At 51.5% G+C, this 23,709-nt stretch overlaps 1 protein-coding gene across 2 annotated transcripts in view; it reads left to right on the plus strand.

Annotated features, from left to right (window-relative positions):
* The window catches only part of TRIM67 (tripartite motif containing 67), a 57,531-nt gene extending 39,865 nt beyond the window's left edge, over positions 1 to 17,666 (plus strand). The window contains exons 3-10 of one of the 2 annotated variants that reach the window (XM_032136989.2): positions 292 to 414; positions 1,392 to 1,502; positions 2,625 to 2,784; positions 5,096 to 5,241; positions 7,930 to 8,068; positions 10,239 to 10,542; positions 14,406 to 14,568; positions 15,970 to 17,666. In XM_032136989.2, the coding sequence (XP_031992880.1) occupies positions 292 to 414; positions 1,392 to 1,502; positions 2,625 to 2,784; positions 5,096 to 5,241; positions 7,930 to 8,068; positions 10,239 to 10,542; positions 14,406 to 14,568; positions 15,970 to 16,035 (1,212 nt within the window). In that variant the 3' untranslated portion in view covers positions 16,036 to 17,666. The remainder of the gene's footprint in view (positions 1 to 291; positions 415 to 1,391; positions 1,503 to 2,624; positions 2,785 to 5,095; positions 5,242 to 7,929; positions 8,069 to 10,238; positions 10,543 to 14,405; positions 14,569 to 15,969) is intronic. The other variant, XM_032136991.2, reaches the window with a different exon arrangement.
* The last annotated feature ends 6,043 nt before the right edge of the window (positions 17,667 to 23,709 follow it).

Below are 23,709 nucleotides of genomic sequence, written 5' to 3' on the forward strand. Positions count from 1 at the left end.
TCCTGCCTTTTTTCTTTCTTAACAGTCTCTCATGAGCATTTTCCCATGGCATTAAAAATGCCCTATGAACAAGATTTGAATGACTACAGAATATTCTGCCATATGGCTGTGCTGAGATTCATAGTACCTGCCTTAATTCATATAAATATTGTCTCTAATTTAACAACATTATAGAGAAATCTAGGATGAACTTCTCTGAAATATATCTTTGTCTATAGCACTCACCAGATTTTAGTATCTTCCCCCCTAAAACTCTCTGCTTCTTCCCAACCAACCCCCAACCTCTGCCAGGAAAACGGACTGGACTACGAAGCCTGCCTGGTTGCTCAGTGTGATGCCCTTGTGGATGCTTTAACTCGTCAGAAAGCCAAGCTGCTCACCAAGGTGACTAAAGAGAGGGAACACAAGTTGAAGGTAGGTACCTGGGGGACTGACACATTGAATCCCTGCCACATCCTCTGCACCCAGCATGGGGTGGAGCACACAGTAGGCACTGGGTAAATATCAGCTAAGTGAGTGAATGAATGAGCTAATGAATGAATGAGGCAAGGAAGGGATGCACCAGCTGGTTCAGTTACATTCATGTGATCTGACAGAGACCAATCAATATGCCCTGTATCTTGAGGGTTTCAAGTCAGAAGTCCACCCTCTCCCTCCCTGTTTCTATCTAAGGGACTATTCTTCTTCTCATTTTGCAGAGCAGAAGTGACCAATGACAGTGACTAGCCCTGACCTTATTCCGGTCTCCAGCTCTGTTCCCTTCTTCAGGTTCTCTCTGATATCTCATGTACTCAACAGTCAGCAATAACATACACAGCCAGTTCCCACCAAGGGAAGACGAGGCTCTCCCCTCACATCACGCTGAGTCCCTAACTCAGCCAGGCACCCATGAACTCTCTGAGTTGATGACGGGCTGTCACTGTCTGAGGAGCTCCATCTATGCTAGAGACATTTCATAACTGGACCAGAAAATACTACTGTCAAGAAAAGGAGAAATGCATGCTGGAGATTATCCCATGGTTCATAAGTCAGGGGGCGAAGACCATTGCGTTACCCAGGGCCACTGAGGGTCGGAAGCCAGCCAAGAAGCTGGTCACTGATTGTATGGAGAGTTCCAGGTTATGCTCTTTCTCTGCATGACTATCATGAGTTTAGAAAGGTTTCTGTGTTGGGTGTTGTAGCCCTGCTTATTGGGAAGTGAGTCCACATATCTCCCAGCAAAGAGGACACATGGAACTTAGCAGCAGAACTGAGAGAGAAGCTGGTTCAAGGTGGTCCAGGCCAGCGCCGCCTCTTCCAGGCTGTATTGGCACTAGTTCTCTGACTCTCGCAGTGGCCTGCCTGCCCTTCCTCTCATGAGACAGTTACTTAGAGGAGTCTTTCCATTGCAGATGGTTTGGGACCAGATCAATCACTGCACATTGAAGTTGCGTCAGTCCACCGGACTGATGGAGTACTGCCTGGAGGTGATCAAGGAGAACGACCCCTCCGGGTTCTTACAGGTGAGCCTGCCTCTGGAAGACACCAGGTGGGCTTCCTCCAACTGCCCCACTGTTCCCCAAATCAGCCCAAGTTCTAGGCAAGATCGTTTCATGGCTTGAATTGAGTCGATTCTCCTTTGCTCAATGATTCCAGAAGACCTAGGCTCTCACCTTGGCTCTGACTCTCACTAGATGCACTAGATGTGACCTAATTTTGCAGCATGCATGAAACGAGGTGGTGAGATGACGTCATCTCTAGGGCTGAAATGCCTCACTGCAACATTTTCCTCACAAATGGGAAAGGACAGTCTTGCTAAACAAGCTGGACAGATTGCACTGGAAGAAGCAAGTAGCAGAATCCACATGGCCCATTATCTCAATGTGCAGAGTCCTGCAGGCCTGGCTGGTGACCAGCTGCCTACAGAGACAGTGCAATCTTCTCGAGGCCATCTCTCCTGCATTCAGGCTGACTCAGGGTCATGAGTATCTCTCAGGAACGTGGCAGTGATTCAGCCTCTGTCGGTGGGGAAAATGATGAATCCCTTTGATTATTTCCTAAGAAAGATACACGAGATCCTGGCTCAACAGGGACACGTCCAAATGTCTGATAAGCAGGACTTTCCAGCAAAGGGGAGCAGAACCATGGGTGTGATGCAGTCAAGTTTGGAGCAGAAGTTGCAGAACAACTCAGAGGAAACACACAGGCAGGGGGGCAGGGGCAGATGTGGGCTTCAAAACTTTAGGGGTGTGGAATATGCTTTCTTTGGACAATGGGGCAAACTGCTAGTATGTTTCACTTTGCAAAGTACTAGATCTAGGAAAACAGAACTAATGAAGGATGCATTTGTATATTTAAAAAGCATCTTGTATTTCTCAATAGTGTTTGCTACAATCTCTTTAAGCAGCAAGTGCTTCTTTTCATTTCATGTGATTATGAAATACGATTGAAACAATCTTTCAACTCATTTTTAGACAGGCTGTGCTGGGTGGGCAGGAGTCATTTAATCTCTGCCATGGCTCGAAAGCACAGCCCTTTTCTGTCTCTGAGTCCCATAGAGACAAAGCCCCTACCTCTTCCTCACCCCTGGCTGCACAATTTTTCCTTTGCAAAGCAAAACTTTAAACTCTTTGCTCCCCTTTAAGATCTCAGATGCTCTGATCAAGCGCGTCCAGGTGTCTCAGGAGCAGTGGGTCAAAGGCGCCCTGGAGCCGAAAGTGTCTGCGGAGTTTGATCTGACTTTGGACAGCGAGCCGCTGCTGCAGGCCATCCACCAGCTGGACTTCATTCAGATGAAATGTAGGGGTGAGCCGCGGTTGGCCCCAGTTCAGTCAGTGCTTCTTTCAAAAGAGTCATGCAGTCTGAGTGGGCAGCTCGGTGCCATAGGGAGACCTGTGATGCACGGAGTGTGGCAGGGTGGGAGAGTAGGAACACCAGAGTCATGGACCTAGGTTCAAGTTCCAGCTCAGCCCCTGACAGCCATGGGAGCTGGGGTGAGAAGCACCAGTCAGAATCTGAGGCTTCCCATTTGTGAAAAAACAATCGTTTGTTCAACAACAATCATTTGTTCATTCAGAAGTGCTTGGGGAGTGTCTACCATGTGCCAGGCACTATTCCACATGCTCAAGATGCAGTTGAACAAGTCTGCCAACTCACAAGATTGGGCTTACACTCTCGAGAAGGAAATAGACACTAAACAAATGTATAATAGAATGTTGGATGGTGGCAGGTGCTATGAAGAGGAATCAGAGGAAGGGGCAGCAGTAGATGCCATGGGGTGAGATTCGAGGTGAGGAGGAGGAAGTGGTGGCACAGGAGGAGGAGGTGGAGGAGGTAGTCATGGAGGAGGAGGAGGAAGAGGTAGTGGAGGAGGAGAAGAAGGAGGAGGAGGTGGAAAAGGAGGAGGTGGTGGCTGAGATAGTGGAGGAGGAGGAGGAGGTAATGGTGGAAGAGGAGATGGAGGAGGGGAGGAGGAGGAGGTAATGGTGGAAGAGGAGATGGAGGAGGAGGAGGTGGAGGAGGTAGTGGTGGTGGTGGTGGTGGTAGAGGAGGAGGAGGTAATGGTGGTAGAGGAGGAGGAGGAGGAGGAGAAGAAGGAGGGAGAATAATCTAGGCAAAGAGTTTTGCAGGCAGCAGAGGGATAGCAAGTCCAAAGTCCCTGAGGCAAGAATCAGTTTTCTCTGTCCCAAGAGCAAGAAGGTCAGAGGTAAGAGCAGAATGAGCAAGGTGGGTTCAGAGACCCTAGGGGGTTAAGTAAAGTTTGCATAACTTGCCCCATTATGAAATCAGCAAATGCTGGCCAGTACCAGAGTCCTGCTCTGCATGCTGCCCCTCCACAGATGTCAAGGGAGGGGAAATAAAGCTCTTTGGTTTTTGTGGACTGAGGGCCACAGTTGCAGAATCTGTGAACTCAGGAAGTCCTTACCTGCAGAATTTGTGGCCATTTTAAACTAAAGAAGGAAGTCTCTCTCACATTGCCATGCTCACTCCCACACAGTTTGCACCTCCAGTAAGGTCTGGAAAGGCCATTTGCCCCAGGTGTAAATGGCACGCAGTGCTGAGAAGCAGGAGGAGCCTGGCAGAGTGGAGGAGCTGCAGTGGAAGAGAGAGGTCCCCTTGGAAAGTGGGGGTGTGGAGGGGGGGACTTAGGGCCACTCCAGATGCTGCTCCTAGCTGGATGTGGTCACTGGACTGGTCAGGGGTAACTGGACTGGATGGGGTCACTGGCTGGTCAGGGTTCAGAGAGGAAGCGGGAGAGCAGAGTAGCAGGGCCCAGGGGATGGAGCGAGGACTCCTACCGGCTCGTTAACTGAGGGTGGGAGTCAGGCTGTGCTCAGCCGGTCCCATGCCCAAATTCTTGGAACCAAATTGAAATATGTACTTTTAACAAAACCAGTGTTTCAATTTTCCCTTAAAAAAAAAAAAGAGGTCAAAGTGGACTCTATCGACTTTTAAAATCTCTTGAGCCTGAATAGAGCTGGCAAATTTGTAAACTTCTCCCACTCTCACCTTAATAGCACTTCTGATACAAGTGATTCAAATCTTTAGTTCTTTAGGTTGACTGTCCAATACTCAAGACTTGCTTCTGTTGCCTGGATCTCGTCCCCTGACCTTTTAAATGCTTCCAGCCAAAGGTTTAAAGGCATCTCCCCTCACCTTCCCAGTTCCAGGCATGATCTGGGCCCTGCAGAGAGGATCCCTAGGGGCTTGTGCCACACACAGGAGCACAGGGAGCCCAGACTCTGTTGGAACTGTTTATGAGTTCCTCATGAGTCTGAGTCAAAACCAGTGGTTCTCAGTGGGCAGATGGGAAAGAGGACATCCTTCCTTAGGGCCATAGGCTCAGAAGGGTGAGGCCATCTGCCACGGCCCCCTGAGATTCCAGGAAGGACAACCCCTAGGTTTGAGAAGTACAGGTCACCTGTGCTTGGCTTCATCCCCAGCCCACCTAGAGACTGACTCCTTGGCATCTGGGAGTGACTACAGGGTGGCCAGGGAGGGAATTTAGCCTGGCTGTCCTCCGGGGGCCAGGACCCCTGGGACGGGGTGGGGTGGGGGACCGGGCTGGGGCCCTCGGAGGGCTTCCTGCGCTAACTCGTGCGTGTCCCCCTCGCAGTGCCACCCGTCCCCCTACTGCAGCTGGAGAAATGCTGCACCCGTAACAACAGCGTCACGCTGGCCTGGAGGATGCCACCCTTCACCCACAGCCCCGTGGACGGTTACATCCTGGAGCTGGACGACGGCGCCGGGGGGCAGTTCCGGGTGAGGGCTTGCTGCTTATTTGGCCGGGGTTGAGGGTACAAATGCAGAGGCAGGAGTGGCTCCCACTGCCCCAAACTCTGGTTCAGCCCATGCGGACATTGTGTTGCCATCCTGAGGGGACACTGGCCAAAAGGATAAGGAGGGCTGGCCGGCCTGGGCCCACGGAGATGGGGCTTCCCTCCCAAGGACTAGGTCTGGGAGGACTGACACAGGCGTGGGGCTGGAGGAGAACTCAGAGAAGGTGTTTCCTGCACCCACCTCCTTTTCCGTTTACCCCCAGCCCCTCACACAGCAACACATTCCCTCAACGGGTTTTATCACACCTTGTCTTGTCTGATCCTCTGATTATTTCACCCGGCTCTGTCTTTCCTCGGGAGGTATCATTTCTGGAGACGAGGAAGCATTGTCTGACCCTCATATACCTGGCAAGGTGCTGGGCTTATAGAGGATGCTGGATAAATGGTTGTTGAATTGGGACAACATTCTACAGTCATGTCCCTGCTGATAGACTATCATGGGGGCATTAAAGGTTCTTAGTGAGCCAGAAATGCGTCTTCTACTCCCCATCTGCTAGAAACCCTGGAGGAGGACTCCACCCCAAACCAGCCCTAATAGAGCACTACCTCGAGATTTCACTCCGTGACATTCAGGCAGACATGAATGCCAGGGAGCACAAACTCTGGGCCTTCTCAGATCTCCTGGTTCCTAGCCCAGAGAAGATTAAATAAACACTCATTCTAACAAACCAGTGCAATCATAACAACCCTCACATCTCTTCTCCTGGGAAGTTGCACCCATTTAACAAACCTTGCTGAAGGTCAACATTCCGTTAGTTTCTCTCAAAGAGATGTACATATGTGTCGTTTTACTTTGTGTTTGAAAAATACAGGAATGTAAGAATTAGGGAAATAATTGCAGCACTTCCTTGGGAATTACTGAGTCCCATGTGAATATGGGCCAATTAGGGAGATAAAATGAGGTAGCTCAAGCCAGGTCACTGACTGCAGACCCCAGTCACTCCTGTTGTGCAAATGAGCCAAGAACTGAAAGAGCTCGTCCACCAGAAACCAGGAGGAGAGCCAGTATTTTTGAAATGGGAAGAAAGAAAAGGCTGTTTGGAAATATTAAAAGAAGTAGCCACAGAGCTCAAAAATGGTCCCTCCTCTTTGAGACATGGCCACTAACAAAAGCTAGACCCAAGGGCTAGGGTTTATAAGGAAGAGGGTCTTATAGTGGGAAAAGTATGGATGTTGCATGCAGACAGACCTGGATTTCAGCTGTGGCTCCTATATGGATTAGCTGTGATCTTAGACCACACTATTTAACTCGCAGAAAATAATGACATGAGAGAGGCAAAAGGCTATGCATTTTGGGGGTTGAATAGGACAAAGGTAACTTTGAAGAGAATGGGGAACAAGGTCAATCTTTAGAAAAGTATCTTTGGGGGCCAGGCACGGTGGCTCACACCTGTAATCCCAGCACTTTGGGAGGCCAAGGCGGGTGGATCACTTGAGGTCAGGAGTTTGAGACCAGCCTGGTCAACATGGTGAAACCTCATCTCTACTTAAAATACAAAAATTACCCGGGCATGGTGGCGGATGCCTGTTGTCCCAGCTACTCTGGGGGCTGAGGCACAAGGATCACTTGAACTTGGAAGGCAGAGATTGTAGTAAGTCAAGATCACACCACTGCACTCCAGCCTGGGTGACAGAGTGCAACTCTGTCTCAAGAAAAAGAAAAAGAAAAGAAAGAAAGAAAAGAAAAGTATCTTTGGGGCAAGATGCAGAAATGTCTCACCCTTTGGAAAGACCAGGAAAACAGCAGCTCCAGGAGGGCTAAGGAGTGGAAGATGCCAGCCTCAGGGGTGGGAGGAGACAAAGGAGTGGATGTGCCCTGTGGCTCAATAGTCTCGTTGACCAGGTGGTAGACCTTGGCAGAGTCAGGATGTTCCTGGTCAGTATCCTGGCTGCTGCAGACCTGGGAAGCCTGCCTCACCAGGACCCCATCGCGCCTCACCGCCTCACAGGCGGAGGGGCTGGGCAGCCAGTAGTAAGGCATTCATGCCCAAGTTGGTCAAGTTCTGTGAGCCAGCCACGACTGAATGTAATTTCCCTTTTTAATAACTTCTATTTGGGTAAGTATTTTTTTTTTAATTTTTTGGCTGGGCGTGGTAGCTCACACCTATAATCCCAGCACTTTGGGAGGCCAAGGCAGGAGGATCACCTAAGGTCAGGAGTTCGAGACCAGTCTGGCCAACATAGAGGGAAACCTCATCTCTACAAAAAAAAAAAAATAAATATATATATATATATATAAAATTAGCTGGGCATGGTGGTGCACGCTTGTAGTTCCAGCTACTTGGGAGGCTGAGGCAGGAGAATCACTTGAACTCGGGAGGCAGAGGTTGTGGTAAGCCAAGATCACGCCACTCCACTCCAGCCTGGCGACAGAGCAAGACTCTGTCCCTCAAAAAAATAAAAACAAAAATTGTTTAGCAATGGAGCCCTGCAATGTTGCCCAAGCTGGACTCAAGCGATGCTCCCACCTCAGCCTCCTGAGTAGCTGGGACTACAGGCCACCACACCTGGCATCAGCACTTTTAACGTCAATGTGTTTCCAGAAGCCATTTGCTAAGAGGAGTTTTCCAAATGCTAGAGGAGCCTGGTGAGCAGCATTGCTCTCTTTCAGGAAGTGTACGTCGGTAAGGAGACTTTGTGTACCATCGACGGTCTTCACTTCAACAGCACCTACAATGCCCGAGTCAAAGCTTTCAACTCTTCTGGTGTTGGGCCTTACAGTAAAACTGTCGTCCTGCAGACATCCGATGGTGAGCATCGGGATCTCTTAGTGGGAAGAACAGATTCATCATTTTATCCAGTGACAACCAGACAGCCACTTGCAGCAGCTATGATGACGGGGTGGGGGTGGGGGTGGTGCTGGGCGCAGCTGGGTTCTCCAAGGGCGTGCCCTTCTGGGACCATAGGCGGGCTCCCAAAGGACAAAGATTGACTCCTAGGGCCAACCCACATTTCATCCCGTGGACCAGGGGAAAGGATGAGCTGCTGAAGATGGAGGAGGGAGGAAGTGCAGGGCTGGAGGGGTCGGTTGAAGTGCATATGCCTCACCCGGCTCTGCACACACAGCTCCTTGCTGCACCCACGTGGCCTACAAGCCACGAAAGAAACATTCATTTACCCTATTGTGCTGGACTAAATGTGAAGTAGCTGAGGGAGGCTAAACTTCTCCCACTTCTCAAGGGCCGAGGAGTGAGTAGGACAGTCCCGGACAAGAAAACTCCATGATAGATGCAGTGGGCCCACACCAGTCCCTACATTTGAGCCTTTCTCACAGCGGAAAAGCGCCCTTTAATCCCCAGCATCAGAGCTCACATCCAGTGGCTTATACACCTACCTGCAGCCTTTTAGGTCTTGGGCAACAACAGCATGTTGATATTAATTCAGTGGAATTTTGATCATCTGAGGTCTTAGCAGGGAGCGATGAGAGAAATAGGAATCACATTCCAAAGAGAGTTCTGCTCCCCCAGGCGTGGCCCAGCCCAGGCTACAGAGGCAGTTTCCAGCTCCCCACCGCCTCCAAGAAGAGGGCAAATCCTGCATTCATTGTTATCATTTAGTCCACACGTCCTCTGGCTGCCACAGCTGGATGGTCTCCTACAGGCAGGGAGGAGTAGGAGCAGGAGCAGATGCTGGTGTCAAAAGGCCCAGCCAGGGACACTTTTCTGAAAATGGTGCCACCTGCAGATTCACTTTGTACACCCCTGGAGGAGAGCTCGCTAGCTTCTGCCTCTAGACTCTCCTGCCTGGAGATGAGCGTTCCTTGCCCTGTGCATTGTGGTCATGACTTTAGAGTAAGGGCCTCACTTCTGACAACCTGGGGGGTTGGGGAGCAAAAGGGGGCACCACCTGATGGGCTGCAAAATGGAGAATTGAGCTTTGTGATTTTGGCCACATCGCTTCACCTCTCTGTGTCTCAAGTCTCCTACCCACGAGGGGGCTCATCAATATCTATTTCCTCCTGTACTTCTTTTTTTTTTTTTTTTTTTTTTTTTGAGACGAAGTCCCACTCTGCTTCCCAGGCTGGAGTGCAATGGCTCAATCTTGGCTCACTGCAACCTCTGCCACCTTGTTCAAGTGATTGTCCTGCCTCAGCCTCCTGAGTAGCTGGGACTACAGGTGCCTGCCGCCATGTCCAGTGAATTTTTTTTTTTTTTTTAGACAGAGTCTCGCTCTGTCGCCCAGGCTGGAGCGCAGTGGCGTGATCTTGGCTCACTGCAAGCTCTGCCTCCCAGGTTCACACCATTCTACTGCCTCAGCCTCCCGAGTAGCTGGGACTATAGGCGCCCGCCACCACGCCCGGCTAATTTTTTTGTATTTTTAGTAGAGACGGGGTTTCACTGTGTTAGCCAGGATGGTCTCAATCTCCTGACCTCGTGATCCTCCCGCCTCAGCCTCCCAAAGTGCTGGGATTACAGGTGTGAGCCACCATGCCCGGCCGCGAATTTTTGTATTTTTAGTAGAGATGGAGTTTCACCATGCTGGCCAGGCTGGTCTCAAACCCCTGACCTGAGGTGATCCACCCACCTCGGCTTCCCAAAGTGCTGGGATTACAGGCGTGGACCACTGCGCCCAGACTATTTCCTCCTGTACTTCTAACTGTGAGCGTTTGGAAGGGCTTTAGAAACCAAGACCAGGAAATGCATCTAGATTTGAGGCTTTGAGGCCTGAAAATCCTTGGCAAGGCCGGGCTCGTAGGGCTGGCAACTTGGATGAACACAGAGCAGGGAGTGTGTGTGAGTGTGTGCACGTGTGTACGTTTGTGTGTGTGTGCACGTGTGTGGTAATCATACAGGAAAGACCCTTCACTTCTGGGTGCCGACTTTCTAACAGAAGCGAGTGTGTTTGTGTCTCTGAGCCGGTTACAAACTACTAGCAAACTCCATCCCCTGACCCTGCTCCTCTCGCCTCCCTCCTTTTTAGTGGCCTGGTTCACGTTTGACCCCAACTCTGGGCATCGGGACATCATTTTATCTAACGACAACCAGACGGCCACCTGCAGCAGCTATGATGACCGGGTGGTGCTGGGCACAGCTGCATTCTCCAAGGGCGTGCACTACTGGGAGCTGCACGTGGACCGGTACGACAACCACCCAGACCCCGCCTTCGGGGTGGCCAGGGCCAGCGTGGTCAAGGACATGATGCTGGGCAAGGATGACAAGGCCTGGGCCATGTATGTGGACAACAACCGCAGCTGGTTCATGCACTGCAACTCCCACACCAACAGGTGCGATTGGGCCCCCTCCTGCCTCCTGTGGACATGGGTTGTTTGGGAACGAGGGTCCTGAAGACCAGTGTCCCTTCTGCTGTCCCTAAAGCCAGCAGGAATTGGGAGGAGGTATTTTTCAGCCACTTTGGTCTCCATTTTCTAGAAGGCTTTGACTCTGCCCATGTAGAACTGGCCTGCAGCCCAAATAAGGGTATGTTATGGTGACTCTCACAGCACCCGCACAGATGGGTCTCCCAAGTTACCCAGCGGGCCACACAGTGGTCCTCTGCTGGGATATGGAGCTCGTAGTTTTCTTTCTGGTCCAGCTTCACTTTCCTTTTCAACTGTCAACCCAAGCTTGAGTCACTGCAGAGTGTTAATGGGCACCACTGGGGCTGGTGTCCTCACAGCTGTGCCCGGGTCATTGCCACTAACTTGCCTGCAGTGATCCTAGCCACAGCCCTGGTCTCATGTGGGCTTGAGCCTCGGCAGGGCTGGGCCCTTGACAGGGCAGTAGCAGAGGGCATGGCCGGGGTGCTCACTACCAATGAGTCTGCCAAGGGTGCCCACAGCTGTGGCTTTGCCCTGAGACTGGCCCCGGGAATAGGGTCACCAGCATGGACACAGGAGACTCAGGTCCCGGCCTGTGAAACTACTGGGGCCTCTGTTAGGAGGGCAGACGGGGATGGGTCCACCAGGGCTGCCCCTGAGGTCGGGGCTTCTCCAGGGTGCCTTGGTCTCTCTCCTCAGACACAGAGAAGGCAGTGCGCCCCCCAACACACCTGCACCATAGCTCTGGACTCTTTCTCCTGTCCCAGGGATTTTGTGCTCACACCTGGCCAGCATGTGGGGATGGACGTAGGGGTGAAGAATCCCCAAGGCCAGAAATGGAGAGTTGCAAGTTGCAGCCACCTGAAGCCACCTCCTTGCTATGGAGACTTGCTCCTGGTCTGCTAAGGGCCGTCTCCCCAGCAGGAAGGGGTGAGGAACTTCAAGAGCTGACCTTGGCTTCGCTGGGCTCCAGCCCCAAGCAAAATTGACCCGGAGGCTCTAGTGCTCTGGGCCCACCTGCAGCTCCTATAACAGCCCCTGGGGCACCTTCCCGCAAAGGAAGGACCAGCTTCTTCTTTCTCAGGGAAGCCACGTCTAATCTGGGCCAGGGACTTGCCTGAGGGCCCTCAGGACCCCGTCTGCTTGCCTGTTTGCTTGTAGGCAGGGCCCCTTCTCTCCTGAGTCCTAGGGAAGAGGCAGGCAGCTCTGTGCCTCTGCCCGGACCCTGCAGGCTGGCCATTCTCCCTCCCACCCACGAGTGGCCAAGTCCAGGCCCATCAGCTCCGTCTCTGCTTGCTTAAGCCAAACTGGCACCCAGATACCCTGTTTGCTGGCAGGAGTAATAACAAGAAGCATTTATCAAGCCCTTACTTGTGCTCAATGCTGTAGGAAGCACTCGATGTATCTGAGCTCATTTAATCCTTGCAAAAGTACTATTATTGTTGCCATTTTACAGATTATAAAACTGGGGCTTAGGCTGGAATGGTGGCTCGAACCTGCAATCCCAGCACTTAAGGAGGCCAAGGCAGAAGGATTCCTTGAGCCCAGGAGTTTGAGACCAGCCTGGGCAACTTAGTGAGACCCTGTCTCTATAAATAATAGTAATTTTAAAAATTAGCCAGGCATGGTGCTGTGTACCTGTAGTTCCAGCTACTTGGGAGGCTGAGGCAGGAGGATCACTTGAGCCCAGGAGTTCAAGACCAGCCTGGGCAACATAGTGAGACCCTCCTCTCTGCAAAAAAAAAAATTAAAAAGCCTGGGCTTAGGAAGGTCAGACAATGGCTCAGGTCACGCAGCCAGTTGATACTGTCACGGTTGAGCCCAGGACCCTAGCGTTGGTTTGGGTGGTGCAGACTCCCCAGCTCTCCCGGCCATTGGCCACCACACCCCTCCCAAGGGCTGCGGAGCACTTCTTGGGCCTTTGCTGTCTTTGACGGCCCCTTGGTGCCACCTCAGTAAGAAAAGCAGAAGGGAAGTGGGGCCATGAGAAGGTAGAGAGAATCTGCCCCTGTCTGCATGTCCTCCCACCCTCGGATGTGGATCGGGTAGGGTAAGCGCTGTCTGGGAGGAAGCCGAGGCAGCCGGGAAGTTGGACTCCAGTGCTGACTGGGCCTGAGGCTTTGCTTAGGTCGGACTCATTCCTGCACTTCCCGTGGGTCACTATCGCCACCCGATGGTCAGTGTCCAAATAGCACCAACAGTGCGCTTTTAGTTCCCTTCTCCCACCTGCCGGATCCCGCCCCGGGCACCCTCGGGGAAACCCTGCCCTCTCCGGAAACACCCGTCTGGGCCGCCCACCAAGTCCTCCTCGGGACTTCCTGTCGTGAATCCTTCTCGCTGCTCACCTTCCCTCTGCCCTACCAGCAGCGTCCAGTAGATCAACTCATTCTCAATCTGGAAGGACAAACATGGTTTTCTTAGCAGAGTGGCGCTGCTAAGGTTAAGGCTAAGACCTCAGCCCTGAGCGGGCGCGATGGCTCAAGCCTGTCGTCTCAGCTACTCAGGAGGCTGAGGCAGGAGGATCCCTTAAGCCCAGGAGTCCAAGACCAGCCTGGGCAACATAGTGAGGCCCTTGTCTCTATAAAATATTTTGAAAATTAGCCGGGCATGGTGTGTGCCCGTAGTCCCAGCTATTCTGAAGGCTGAGGTGGGAGGATCCGTTGAGCGCAAGGGTTCCAGGCAACAGTGAGCCATGATTGCACCACTGCCTGGGCCACAGGGAGAAACAGCCCCTCAAAAACAATAAACCACCTCAGGGAAGGGAAGGAGAGTCTGCAGGATTTGGCCCATGGGAGAAGACGTGGTCAGCCAAGCCCCCCTTGGGAGCACATTCCTTACTTTTATTATAGATTCACTTCCACCAAGTGGATGTGAATTCTTAACACCTACGAAGTACGACATTGCCAACACTGATCAAGAGCACAATGGACATTCTCAGCGTTCCACTATTGGTCACCTGTGGGATGGTGACTCCAACAGAGGATTGCAACTTCAGCACCCCTCTGCCTGCCATACGCTGCTTTTTGAGGGACCCTAGGATGTTTCTGGGAAGATGAGCCAATGTAGGGTGGGGGCCTGTCAAAATTTCCTGAAGGCCTGGATGTCCACATCTTCATCGACCTCAGCATCCTCACTTGCCTAAAACAGAAAAGGGCACCAAGTCAGTTATTTTCTTTGGCAGGAAAAGGTCCCTTTCTTACCCGTTCTCCATGCTCCACAGTTTCAAATGGGACCTTCTCATCAAAACCCGAATTTTCTAGTGTGCAGATCCCAGATGCTGTCAGAAAGAGGGGATTGAACAGCCTGGGGGTGTTCCTCTAGGGGAGTCTTCATCATGGCCTGTTAACAAAGTGTGCCCACTGTGAGAGAAGGCTCATGTGCCCAGGAGAGCACCCCACCACCACCTTGGGGGCTATGTTTAAGTGAGGTTGTTCCCAGCATCCTATATATAATTTTCTTGGCCGGGTATGGTGGCTCATGCCTATAATCCCAGCACTTTGGGAGTCCAAAATGGGAAGATTGCTTGAGCCTAGGAGTTCAAGACCAGCCTGGGTAACATAGTGAGACTCCTATCTCTACAAAAAACACAAACAAAAATTAGCTGGGTCTCATGTCATGCACCTGTAGTCCCAGCTACTCGGGAGGCTAGGGTGGGAGGATCCCTTGAGCCTGGGAGGGCGAGGCCGTTGTGCACCGAGATGGCGTCACTGCACTCCAGCCTGGGTGACAGAGTGAGACAGTGTCTCTAAATAAGTAAGTAATTCTCCTGAGTTATCACCTACATCCCAGGCTGGGTGTGGTGATGGTCTCCCTGGGGACTCTCTTCCCAGGACGGAAGGCGGCGTGTGCAAGGGGGCCACCGTGGGCGTGCTGCTGGATCTGAATAAGCATACCCTCACCTTCTTCATCAACGGGCAGCAGCAGGGCCCCACAGCCTTCAGCCACGTGGATGGGGTCTTCATGCCAGCCCTCAGCCTCAACCGCAATGTGCAGGTACACACCTCCCCGGGGCCGGACCTGGTCTGGATGCTCCCCACTGTTTGCCACAGGTCTCTGCATTGCCTTTGGGCAGAGTGGGCCATAAAGAAGCTGACCACAGAGCCTTCCCAGACAGAGCTTATCAACTGGCCTGCCTTGGACATTTCCTGGAAGTGCTCCATTCTGACTTGTTCACTTGGGACACCCAGGGGCCCTAAGGTGGCAGCTTCTGGAGACACAGACCTCAGGACTGAGCTCAGTCCCTGGGGAGTGCTGGTAGCTCAGGAGGCCTGAAACAGAGAGACAAGAATGAGAGCCCAGGAGGGTGTGAGGAAGGGAGAAACACGGAGGTGCCATCTTTCGTCTTAGTAGAGTCCTCCTCCCCTTGGGATGGAGAGCTGGAGTGCGGGGAGGCAAGGTCCTGTTTTGTGGCCCTGAATATTGAGGAGTCTACATCAATCCCTGATTGATTGATTCGATCCTCTACTCATTTGCAAAAGGGATTTGTGTCAACCTAAAAGATAGGCTTATGGCCGGGCACGGTGGCTTACGCCTGTAATCCCAGCACTTTGGGAGACCAAGGCGGGCGGATCACGAGGTCAGGAGATCGAGACCATCCTGGCTAACACGGTGAAACCCCGTCTCTACTAAAAATACAAAAAAAAAAAAAAAAAAAAAAAAAAAAAAAATAGCCAGGCATGGTGGTGGGTGCCTGTAGTCCCAGCTACTCGGGAGGCTGAGGCAGGAGAATGGTGTGAACCCGGGAGGCGGAGCTTCCAGTGAGCCGAGATCGCACCACTGCACTCCAGCCTGGGTGACAGAGCGAGACTCCGTCTCAAAAAAAAAAAAAAAGATAGGCTTGGCCCGGCATGGTGGCTCATGCCTGTAACTCCAGTACTTTGGGAGGCCATGGCAGGGGAATCGCTTGAGCCCAGAAGTTTGAGACCATCTGGGGAACTAGCAAGGCACCATCTCTACCAATGAACAAATAAGCCTTTTTTAATCCAAAAAATAAAAGGTTGGCTATAATTCCTCACAGTTAATAGAATGGGTTTAATAGGAAAGGAAAGAAGGTCATGGCTAGAAAGTAGACACAAATATGTAACCACGGGAGCCAGTGCATGAGAGCCGTGCTCCTGTGACAGCGTCTACTTTGCCCAGCTCTGGCAGCTCTGGCAAAATGAGGAGCCAGTCAGCTGGGTGATTCTTATTATGAGGAAAGAGGTGCAAACCAACATAGGCTTTAATTAGGGATATTGGGGGACGTAATAGTCAACAGTCTACAGCAGCCCTGAGCTGTTGCATGGATGGCCCTGGAGCCAGCAGGGGATCCTGCCGGTGTCTGCGGTGCTGTCAGAGCACTCAGGGGCCTTGCGGCAGCCTCTCCCACCCTCACTTCCCCTGTCTTCTTTTCAGGTCACCCTGCACACAGGATTGGAAGTGCCAACTAACCTGGGGCGGCCAAAGCTGTCAAGCAATTAGCCCCACTCCAGCTGGGCACTGCGCCTGTGACAGTGACATTCACAGGCAAAACGCCCACCATTCTCACTAAGCTCAAATAACCCACAAAAGCAGGATACACAAGTCATGGGTGCAACCTGGCAGCGTGGAGTGTCATAGAAACACATTTTCTTGGGGACGCGGGGAATGGGTCCACAGGCCATGCTCACAGCTGCCACTGTCAGTGGCAAAGGCAGGTACGTGTGTCACCCTCATTCCACCTAGACATTACGAACACTCCCCAAGAAGGACCTTTCTCAAGGGAGTCAGCATGCGGGCTTCATGTCTATGTTTCCTGCCATCTGTTTTCAAAGCTTGTCTTTTTTTGGAGGGAGAGGAAGGTAGACTTTGAGACTGGCCTCCTGAGAGCGGCAGTCAGGAGCTGCGCTGTAATCCCACGCCCTGGGTGTTGGCCCTCCGCGGGGACCCCGCCTCCTCAGAGTCCCAAAGATTGCAGATTCTCATCATGCTGAGAAAGTTATCTTCTAGCTTCTTGGTCCTAGAGTCTTTAGCAGCACCTGCCACTTGCAGACCCAATGCAGGATTGATAGAAAGGGACATTAATCATTCATGCTTGACTTTTGCCTCTCTCACTGAAGTGTTGAGAGCCTTTTAAAATGGCTTCCTTTATTAATCAGCCAATTGTGTTCTCTCTCTCTTTTCCTCCTTCCCTCATTTCTTCTCCCTCCCTCCTTCTCTCTCTCTCTTCTTCTCTCTCTCCTTCCCTCCCTCCTTTGCTCTCTCTTTCTTCCTTTCCTCCTTCTCTCTCTTATTTTCCTCCATCCCTGCCTATTTCTTCCCCCTTTCCCTCTCTTTCCCTCCCTCCTTCTCTCTCTCTCTCTCTCTCTCTCACACACACACACACACACACACACACACACACACACTCGGCTCCACCAATTTTAGAATGGCAGTCTACTAAAATTAATTCACGCAGTTCTTAGTTCTTAAATCCACGTGAAAACACAAGAATTTTAACTATGTCATAAGTATTTGCCTGTTGGTGGCTCCTTTCTGAAACTGGCAGCCCAAGAAGTTAATTGAAAATGCATCCAGATTGCTCTTCTGAGCTGAACCACTCTCAGACTCATAAGCATTTAAGATGGGAGACCCTGGGAAAGCCTGTCCTAGTCAGTCCACCCTATTGTCATTATGAAAGCATCATGAACACAAGTGGCCCCTGTGGCAGGCCGGCACGGCTCTGCCCTGATGTGATCGGCGGGATCTCTGGGGAAGGCAGAAATAGATGGGCAGTATCAGGTACCTCGTCTCCCAGCTTCCTACTGTAAGACTGGGTGTGCCGAGTCTGACTTGCCAGGGTGGGACTCTGGAAACACCAGGCTTCTCCCTTGAGATCCACATTGATTCATCCACACCTCTCAGAGACAGCTCACGGCAGGGGTTCTGAGCCTGCCAGGCTCTTGTTCCCAGGGAACCCTTCCTCTCCTCCCTCCTCTCATCTTCCCAGTCACCTGCCACCTCCAGCTCCACCTGGTAGTAGCATTTCTCTCTCCTTTTAAAAAGAATATATTTTGTCAAGCATTTTATTTCTGAGGCTGAGAAGTGACTTGTCAATTTGCTGGACTGGATTTTTATAAAACTCGCCTCATTCACCGGCACCAACTGTGCGTCCTTGGTTCTGCCTTCTTGTTCAGACACCACGCCTGCTTTCTGAATAAGTGCCTGCCAGAGCCATGCAGGTACTCTCCCCCTCCACTCAGCAGGCCCGACAATCCTACCTCAAGGCTCATGCTCTTGGTCTGCAAGGCTGCTTGGTCCGCGGTCTCTGCAGATGTGGCCAGCAAGGCCAGCTGCCCCGTCTCCAGGAGCTGCTCGGTGCTGTGTTGCAGTCTCTGCTGCAAAGCCTGGGAGCTATCTGCTTCGTGGAAGTCTAGGTCTTGCCTCTTCCTTGTCATCTCACCAAGCGGTTTCTGGCTCTCCTCCTCCCATCCCAGAGCCCCGTCCAGAGCCCTTGGTGGTAACACACAAGACCTGGGACCCTGTGTCCTTGCCCGCACCGCTGCCTCTGTCTCCCATATCCCTGCAGCTTCATCCTTAGCCATAGCTCTGGGTGGCCTTGGCTTAGAGCATGGAGAAGATCCTTAAAGATTGAGGATGAAGAGGAGCCACCACTTTCCTGGGGCCAAGGAAGCTGTCAGCTTTGGGAAGTGTCTAGCTCTCTTCTGAAAACAAACAGGCCTACACCCTGCCCCCGGAATGAGATCAGGCTACGCAGGGCTGCCTGGTGACAGCAGCTTCTCACAGGGGAGCCCCGGGGAAGGCTGTGGAGCCTCCACCATCACCACAGCCCAGGTCACCAGGTGGCCCCAGCTCAGTGGAAGAATCGCCCATCATTGGAGCACGAGCTGCCTGGGGCTACCCTGAACCTATCCCCTTTGAGGGAGCAGCATCCAGGTCAGGAGAGAAGTGGAAAGTGCAGGAGGGAAATGCCCACAAATCCAGTGGCCTCTTTCAGAAAAAAATTCCCTGAAGTCCAGAGAGGTGCAGCCAGGACTCCCTCCTCCCCACTGCCACCCTGAGCTTGGGGGCTGGGAATCTCCCTTTTCTGACTCCTCCAGGAGCCCAGAAGCAATACGGCCGATGCCAGGGACAGTATCTAGCTCTCCTTCACAGACACCTCTCCTGTCTTCAGCACAAAACACCTTCAATGTTCTGACTTCAAAGAGAAGGGCAGGTCCGTGCCACACGCTTGTGTTTTTGAGGGATCAGAAAAGTGAAGAAGGAACTTATCAATTCCTCACGGCCAGGAAGGTCCCGGGTTTCAGAGTAGAGATGACAGACAGGTCATGGAATTCTCATCCACCATCAAATTCCATAACACGTTACATCATGGTGGCACATTTGTACATATATATAAATGATATCAAGATGAGGCTTTTGTTGGGCTGGCTGAGGAGTAACTTGGTGTAAATCTATCCAGCAGTTTCAGTGAAAAAGGAATTCAAAGTAGTTTAAAAATGTCGAGTTCCATTGCATTGTAAATAGTGCCTCTGTAATGTGGTTCTGCAGTTGTTCTTTGCTAGTGAGCAAGTTTGGTCAAAGTGTATGCCTTTTCCTTTTAAAATTAATCTCTTCCGAAAATATCCACTAGCACCTCACTGCATACATAGCATCCCAGCTCCTAATTCAAAGCAGGGGAAGGTATTTCCCCAAAGCCTGCTTTTCCCCTCTCTGTTCTCCTTGGGAAAATAATGATTCCAATTAAAGAGGACACCAGTAATACTGACCCACAAGGTAACTGACCTAAAAACTATAAAACTGTATATAGTTCCAGGCTGCATCTTCAGCCTGATGTGTATTTTGTAGTTGCAACAGCACCCTAGGTGCCCTATGGCCCACCAAGTTTGAGGAGGGCGGTGCTTTCCGGATTGAGCCTGGGCAGGCACTGTGGAGCTCACCAAGAGAGCTGGGGGCAGGCCCACCCCCCTCTTTGCGCGCTTTCCCTCCCTCTCGGTGCCCCTGCCCTCCGCCCCACCACAGCACTCTCAGGAAAGGATCAGAATGCAGGATCTTTGTGTATTTCTTCCAGGGATATTTGCATTTAAGCCTTAATTCTCATTGCAAGCGAAAGGCTTGGTCCCCCTGGGCAGGCGCGTTTCAGCACCGGTGGGCAGCTGGTTCAGTGTCAAGGAGGCTGCTGCTGGTCCCATGGCCACCTGCTGGCTGTGAGGTAGTGAGGGAGGGTCAATCCTTAGGGGGAGTCAACATGTGAATGCTAAAGAACACTGCTGCGGCCGGGCGCGGTGGCTCACGCTTGTAATCCCAGCACTTTGGGAGGCTGAGGCGGGCGGATCACGAGGTCAGGAGATCGAGACCACGGTGAAACCCCGTCTCTACTAAAAATACAAAAAAAATTAGCCGGGCTGGTGGCGGGCGCCTGTACCTGTGGGGTGGCGCCAGGGTTTCTCAACCTCTACTGACATTTTGTGGTAGGTCCTATACTCTGTAGGATGTTTAGCAACATCCCTGGTATCTACCCGTCATCTGCCAGTAGCAACCCCCAAGTTAGATGTGACAACCAAAAGTATCTGTAGACATTACTAGATATCTCCTGGGGGCCTCCACAAGTTGAGAACCACCAGGTTATGCCAGTGGTTTGTCATGCGTGGATCTGCAGAGGGACTGTGGCACTCCGGCTGCATTGTTCCATAGAAAGCCTATATGTGACAAAGCTGCCGGCCTTTATCTTGATACCCAAGCCCAGGATTTTCCATGCGTCTTCAAGGGGCAGGTAGGGGAAAATGGGGTGAGCCACCTCCAACAGATGCCAACCTGTTGGGTCTCGAATTTTTATTCAGTGAAGATGCCCCCTGCCCGCTCCCCACTTCCTACAAAGCAAAACTCGTTACCTTTGTTTTCCTTGGCCACATTTTACTGGAAGCAACAGGAACTTCTTAACGGGTTTGTGGCCCTCAGTTGGTTTTTTAAAAAATCTAACAGATGTTACTGGCAAATATTCAAGATGGTGATGCTGGAAAATTTCAGGACTTTTCTTTTGCAAGTGAGCCGGTAGCTGCATTTGTTGACTGCATTCTTTGGCAGTTCCTCCCGGAAGATCAAAGGACCCTGTAGCTTTAACCGTATCTAGGCTGTAAAAATATGAGGGCAGGTTTCAGGCAGGATGTATTGATCAGACACCAAGTTCAGCCATCAGTTACTTCCCTCTTTTAACCTGGCTTTAATAGTGATTCATGGTATGAGTGGGGGGCCAATCTCTTATCCTTTCTGTGCCTCAGTATCCCCACCTGAAATGGGACTAGTCATACTAACCTACCTCCTCTGGTGTATTGTGAGGATTATATAATAACATTTTTAAAGAAAAAAAGTGCAGTCTTTCATCTCTGGCATCTAAGCTAATGATTCCCATTCAGTGAATCAAACCTTGGAGCGGGGGTTCCAGTGGTCTCTGACCAGTGTCTTCCATCCAAGCCTCCTTGTGACCAGGGCAAGGAGCTGCCTGGCCTCTAGCGGGTAAAATAGACCTTTAAGACAGGTTTCCTATGACCATAGAAAGTAACACCCCATATGTTTCCATTCCTGGCGAGGCCTGTTTGAACGGCGCTCTGTGTGAGTGCTGTGAACAGGCTGCCTGTCAGCAGTCTCACTGCGAGGGCTCAAGGCCTCTGTGTGCAGAAGCCCCTTTAAACCAAGGAAGGACACTAACCCAGGCCTCTGCCTTCTTTGTTACCTAAGTTCTGGTATCTAAGGGGTCTCTCGATTCATAGCTTGTCTCCTTTGTTTCAAGGGGTCTCTGCAGTGTGAGTGGGTTTGAAATCCAGTAGTGGATAGCGCGAAGAGATGCAACTGAGCCGAAATTTTGAAGGCTGGTTGGGCTAGTGGGTCATCATTCACTTTCAGATGACTGATAACCACTGGGACTGCTGGGGCTTCACCAGCACGAGCTATGCAGGTTGGGGGAGGCCTTGGCTTTTTCAATGATTGACGTTGACATCAGTCAGGAGCTGGGAGTTGAGACCTCCAGGGAAGCCTCGTCCGGAGCCATCGCTTTTCTCTCAAGGAGCGCAGTCCTGGGGAAGGCCTAGGGATATGTGGGCCGGTGATGCGGGCACTGCAGACCAGGCCAGGCCCTCGGGTAAGGCTCTGAGGAGAGGCCAAAACCAGGCTTCAGGTTCGGGAAGGTGACTGCTTGCAACTGCAGTAGCAGGAACGTGTCAGGTGCTTACTGGGTGAGACCCAGCCCGGGAAGCCTCTCCAACTCCTCCTAGCCCTGGAAACCAGACATCCAGAGCCCCAGGCTTTCTTGGCACCCAGAGGAAGTGGGGAGCGGGCAAAGCAGAAAACGTTCAATGCATGATGTAGGATTGCTGCCTCGGCACTAAGCTATTGTATTAAGCATGAGAGGTGTTTGTTTAACGTTGGCAAAGGGATTTAACAAGAAACAAAAAGCTTTGTGTCCTTGTTTTGACCATCAACAGAACTCCCATTTTCTTGCCTTTCTTTATCCCCATTTCTCCTCCTCCCTCCCCTTCCCCCATCGCACCCACTTTCGGTCACTCATTGTTGGTATTTGGTGGCAGCTCTTGGTCCTGTTGCTATGGATGTTCCACTGAAAACACAGGGGGTAGGGGGGTGGTAAGGAAAGCAACTTTTTTCTAATTTTTGTATTGGTATCCACAAGCGTTTGTATTTTTTGAATTGCAAACACTGTGTTTTCTGGTCTTTGGGGGTTGGTTGAACTTTCTGTATTACCTTTTTGGAAAACCTGAGTTTTACCACAGTCTTAAGCAGATTTGAAATAAATTCTTTTGACACTGCCAACAACAGAAAGACAAGGTGTGGTCTGTAATTCCTGCTCTGCAGTCAGGTCCGCCTTTTTCCCAACTGGCCCTGACTGCCCACCAGACAGGACAGAGGCTACAGGAGGGGGGGCCACACGGTTTCTTCCCCAGTGGGGCTGGGCATTACTAAGTAGCAGGGTCAATATGGTTCTGCTTCGCGTGCCCAGGAAATCTCAGGGTGATTACACATGACTCTAAACTAGGCTGGGTGCTGTGGCTCACGCCTGTAATCCCAGAACTTTGGGAGGCCAAGGCAGGCAGATCACTTGAGGCCGGGAGTTTGAGACCAGCCTGGGCAACATGGTGAAACTCCGTCTCTACCAAAAATACAAAAATTAGCCGGCTGTGGTGGTGCACCTGTAGTCCCAGCTACTCAGGAGGCTGAGGAGGGAGGATCACTGGAGCCCAGGAAGTCAAGGCTGTAGTGAGCCGTGATTGTGCCACTGCACTCCAGCCCACATGACAGAGCAAGACCCTGTGTTAAAAATAAAAAAATAGCCACACAGGGTGGCTCATGCCTGTAATCTCAGCACTTTGGGAGGCTGAGTCGGGTGGATCACCTGAGGTCAGGGGTTCGAGACCAGCCTGGCCAACATGGTGAAACCCCATCTCTACTAAAACAATACAAAAATTAGCCGGGTGTGGTAGCACATGCCTGTAATCCCAGCTACTTGGGACCTGAGGCAGGAGAATTGCTTCAACCCAAGAGGCGGAGGTTGCAGTGAGCCGAAATCGTGCCATTGCACTCCAGCCTGGGCAACAAAAGAGAAACTCCCTCTCAAAAAATATAAAAATAAAAAATTAAATTAAATTAAAAAAAAAAAAACAGAAGACCTGACTACAAAGAGTAGGAAGGTCATAAAATTCATTTTTACAAGAAGGAATAGGGCTGGAGATACATAACAGTTACCATGTGGTTAAGGTCAATCCATGAGTGCAAAGTGGATCATGGGTTCCACGTAGAGATCTGCGGAAAACATCCCAACGAACCCGTGAGCATCAAGGAGACTCACCTGCCCCTTCGGCTACACAGACCGAGGCCAGACATGCCTGACCTGAGCTCTGTCCTTTGCTGCTTTCTCACCTCGTGATCCTCAAGAGCAGCCGTCTCACATGGCCCCTGACAGCCCCTAACACCAGTTACTTATGGGATTACCGAATGGGCTCAGCTGAGTAGGAGGCAGTTGCAGCGATTAGAGAGCAAATGTTTCTTAGGGCAAGCTCTTAGGATCAACACTCATGGAGGCCCAGGGAAGGAAGCAGGATTGGATGGAGGGAGATAAGGAGCTGCACGGAACCAGTAAAGGCCTCGGCTAACTCAACTCTGGAGTTGTCC

This window comes from Hylobates moloch, unplaced genomic scaffold (genome assembly GCF_009828535.3).
Source record: "Hylobates moloch isolate HMO894 unplaced genomic scaffold, HMol_V3 SCAFFOLD_18, whole genome shotgun sequence".
Lineage (NCBI taxonomy): Eukaryota > Metazoa > Chordata > Mammalia > Primates > Hylobatidae > Hylobates > Hylobates moloch.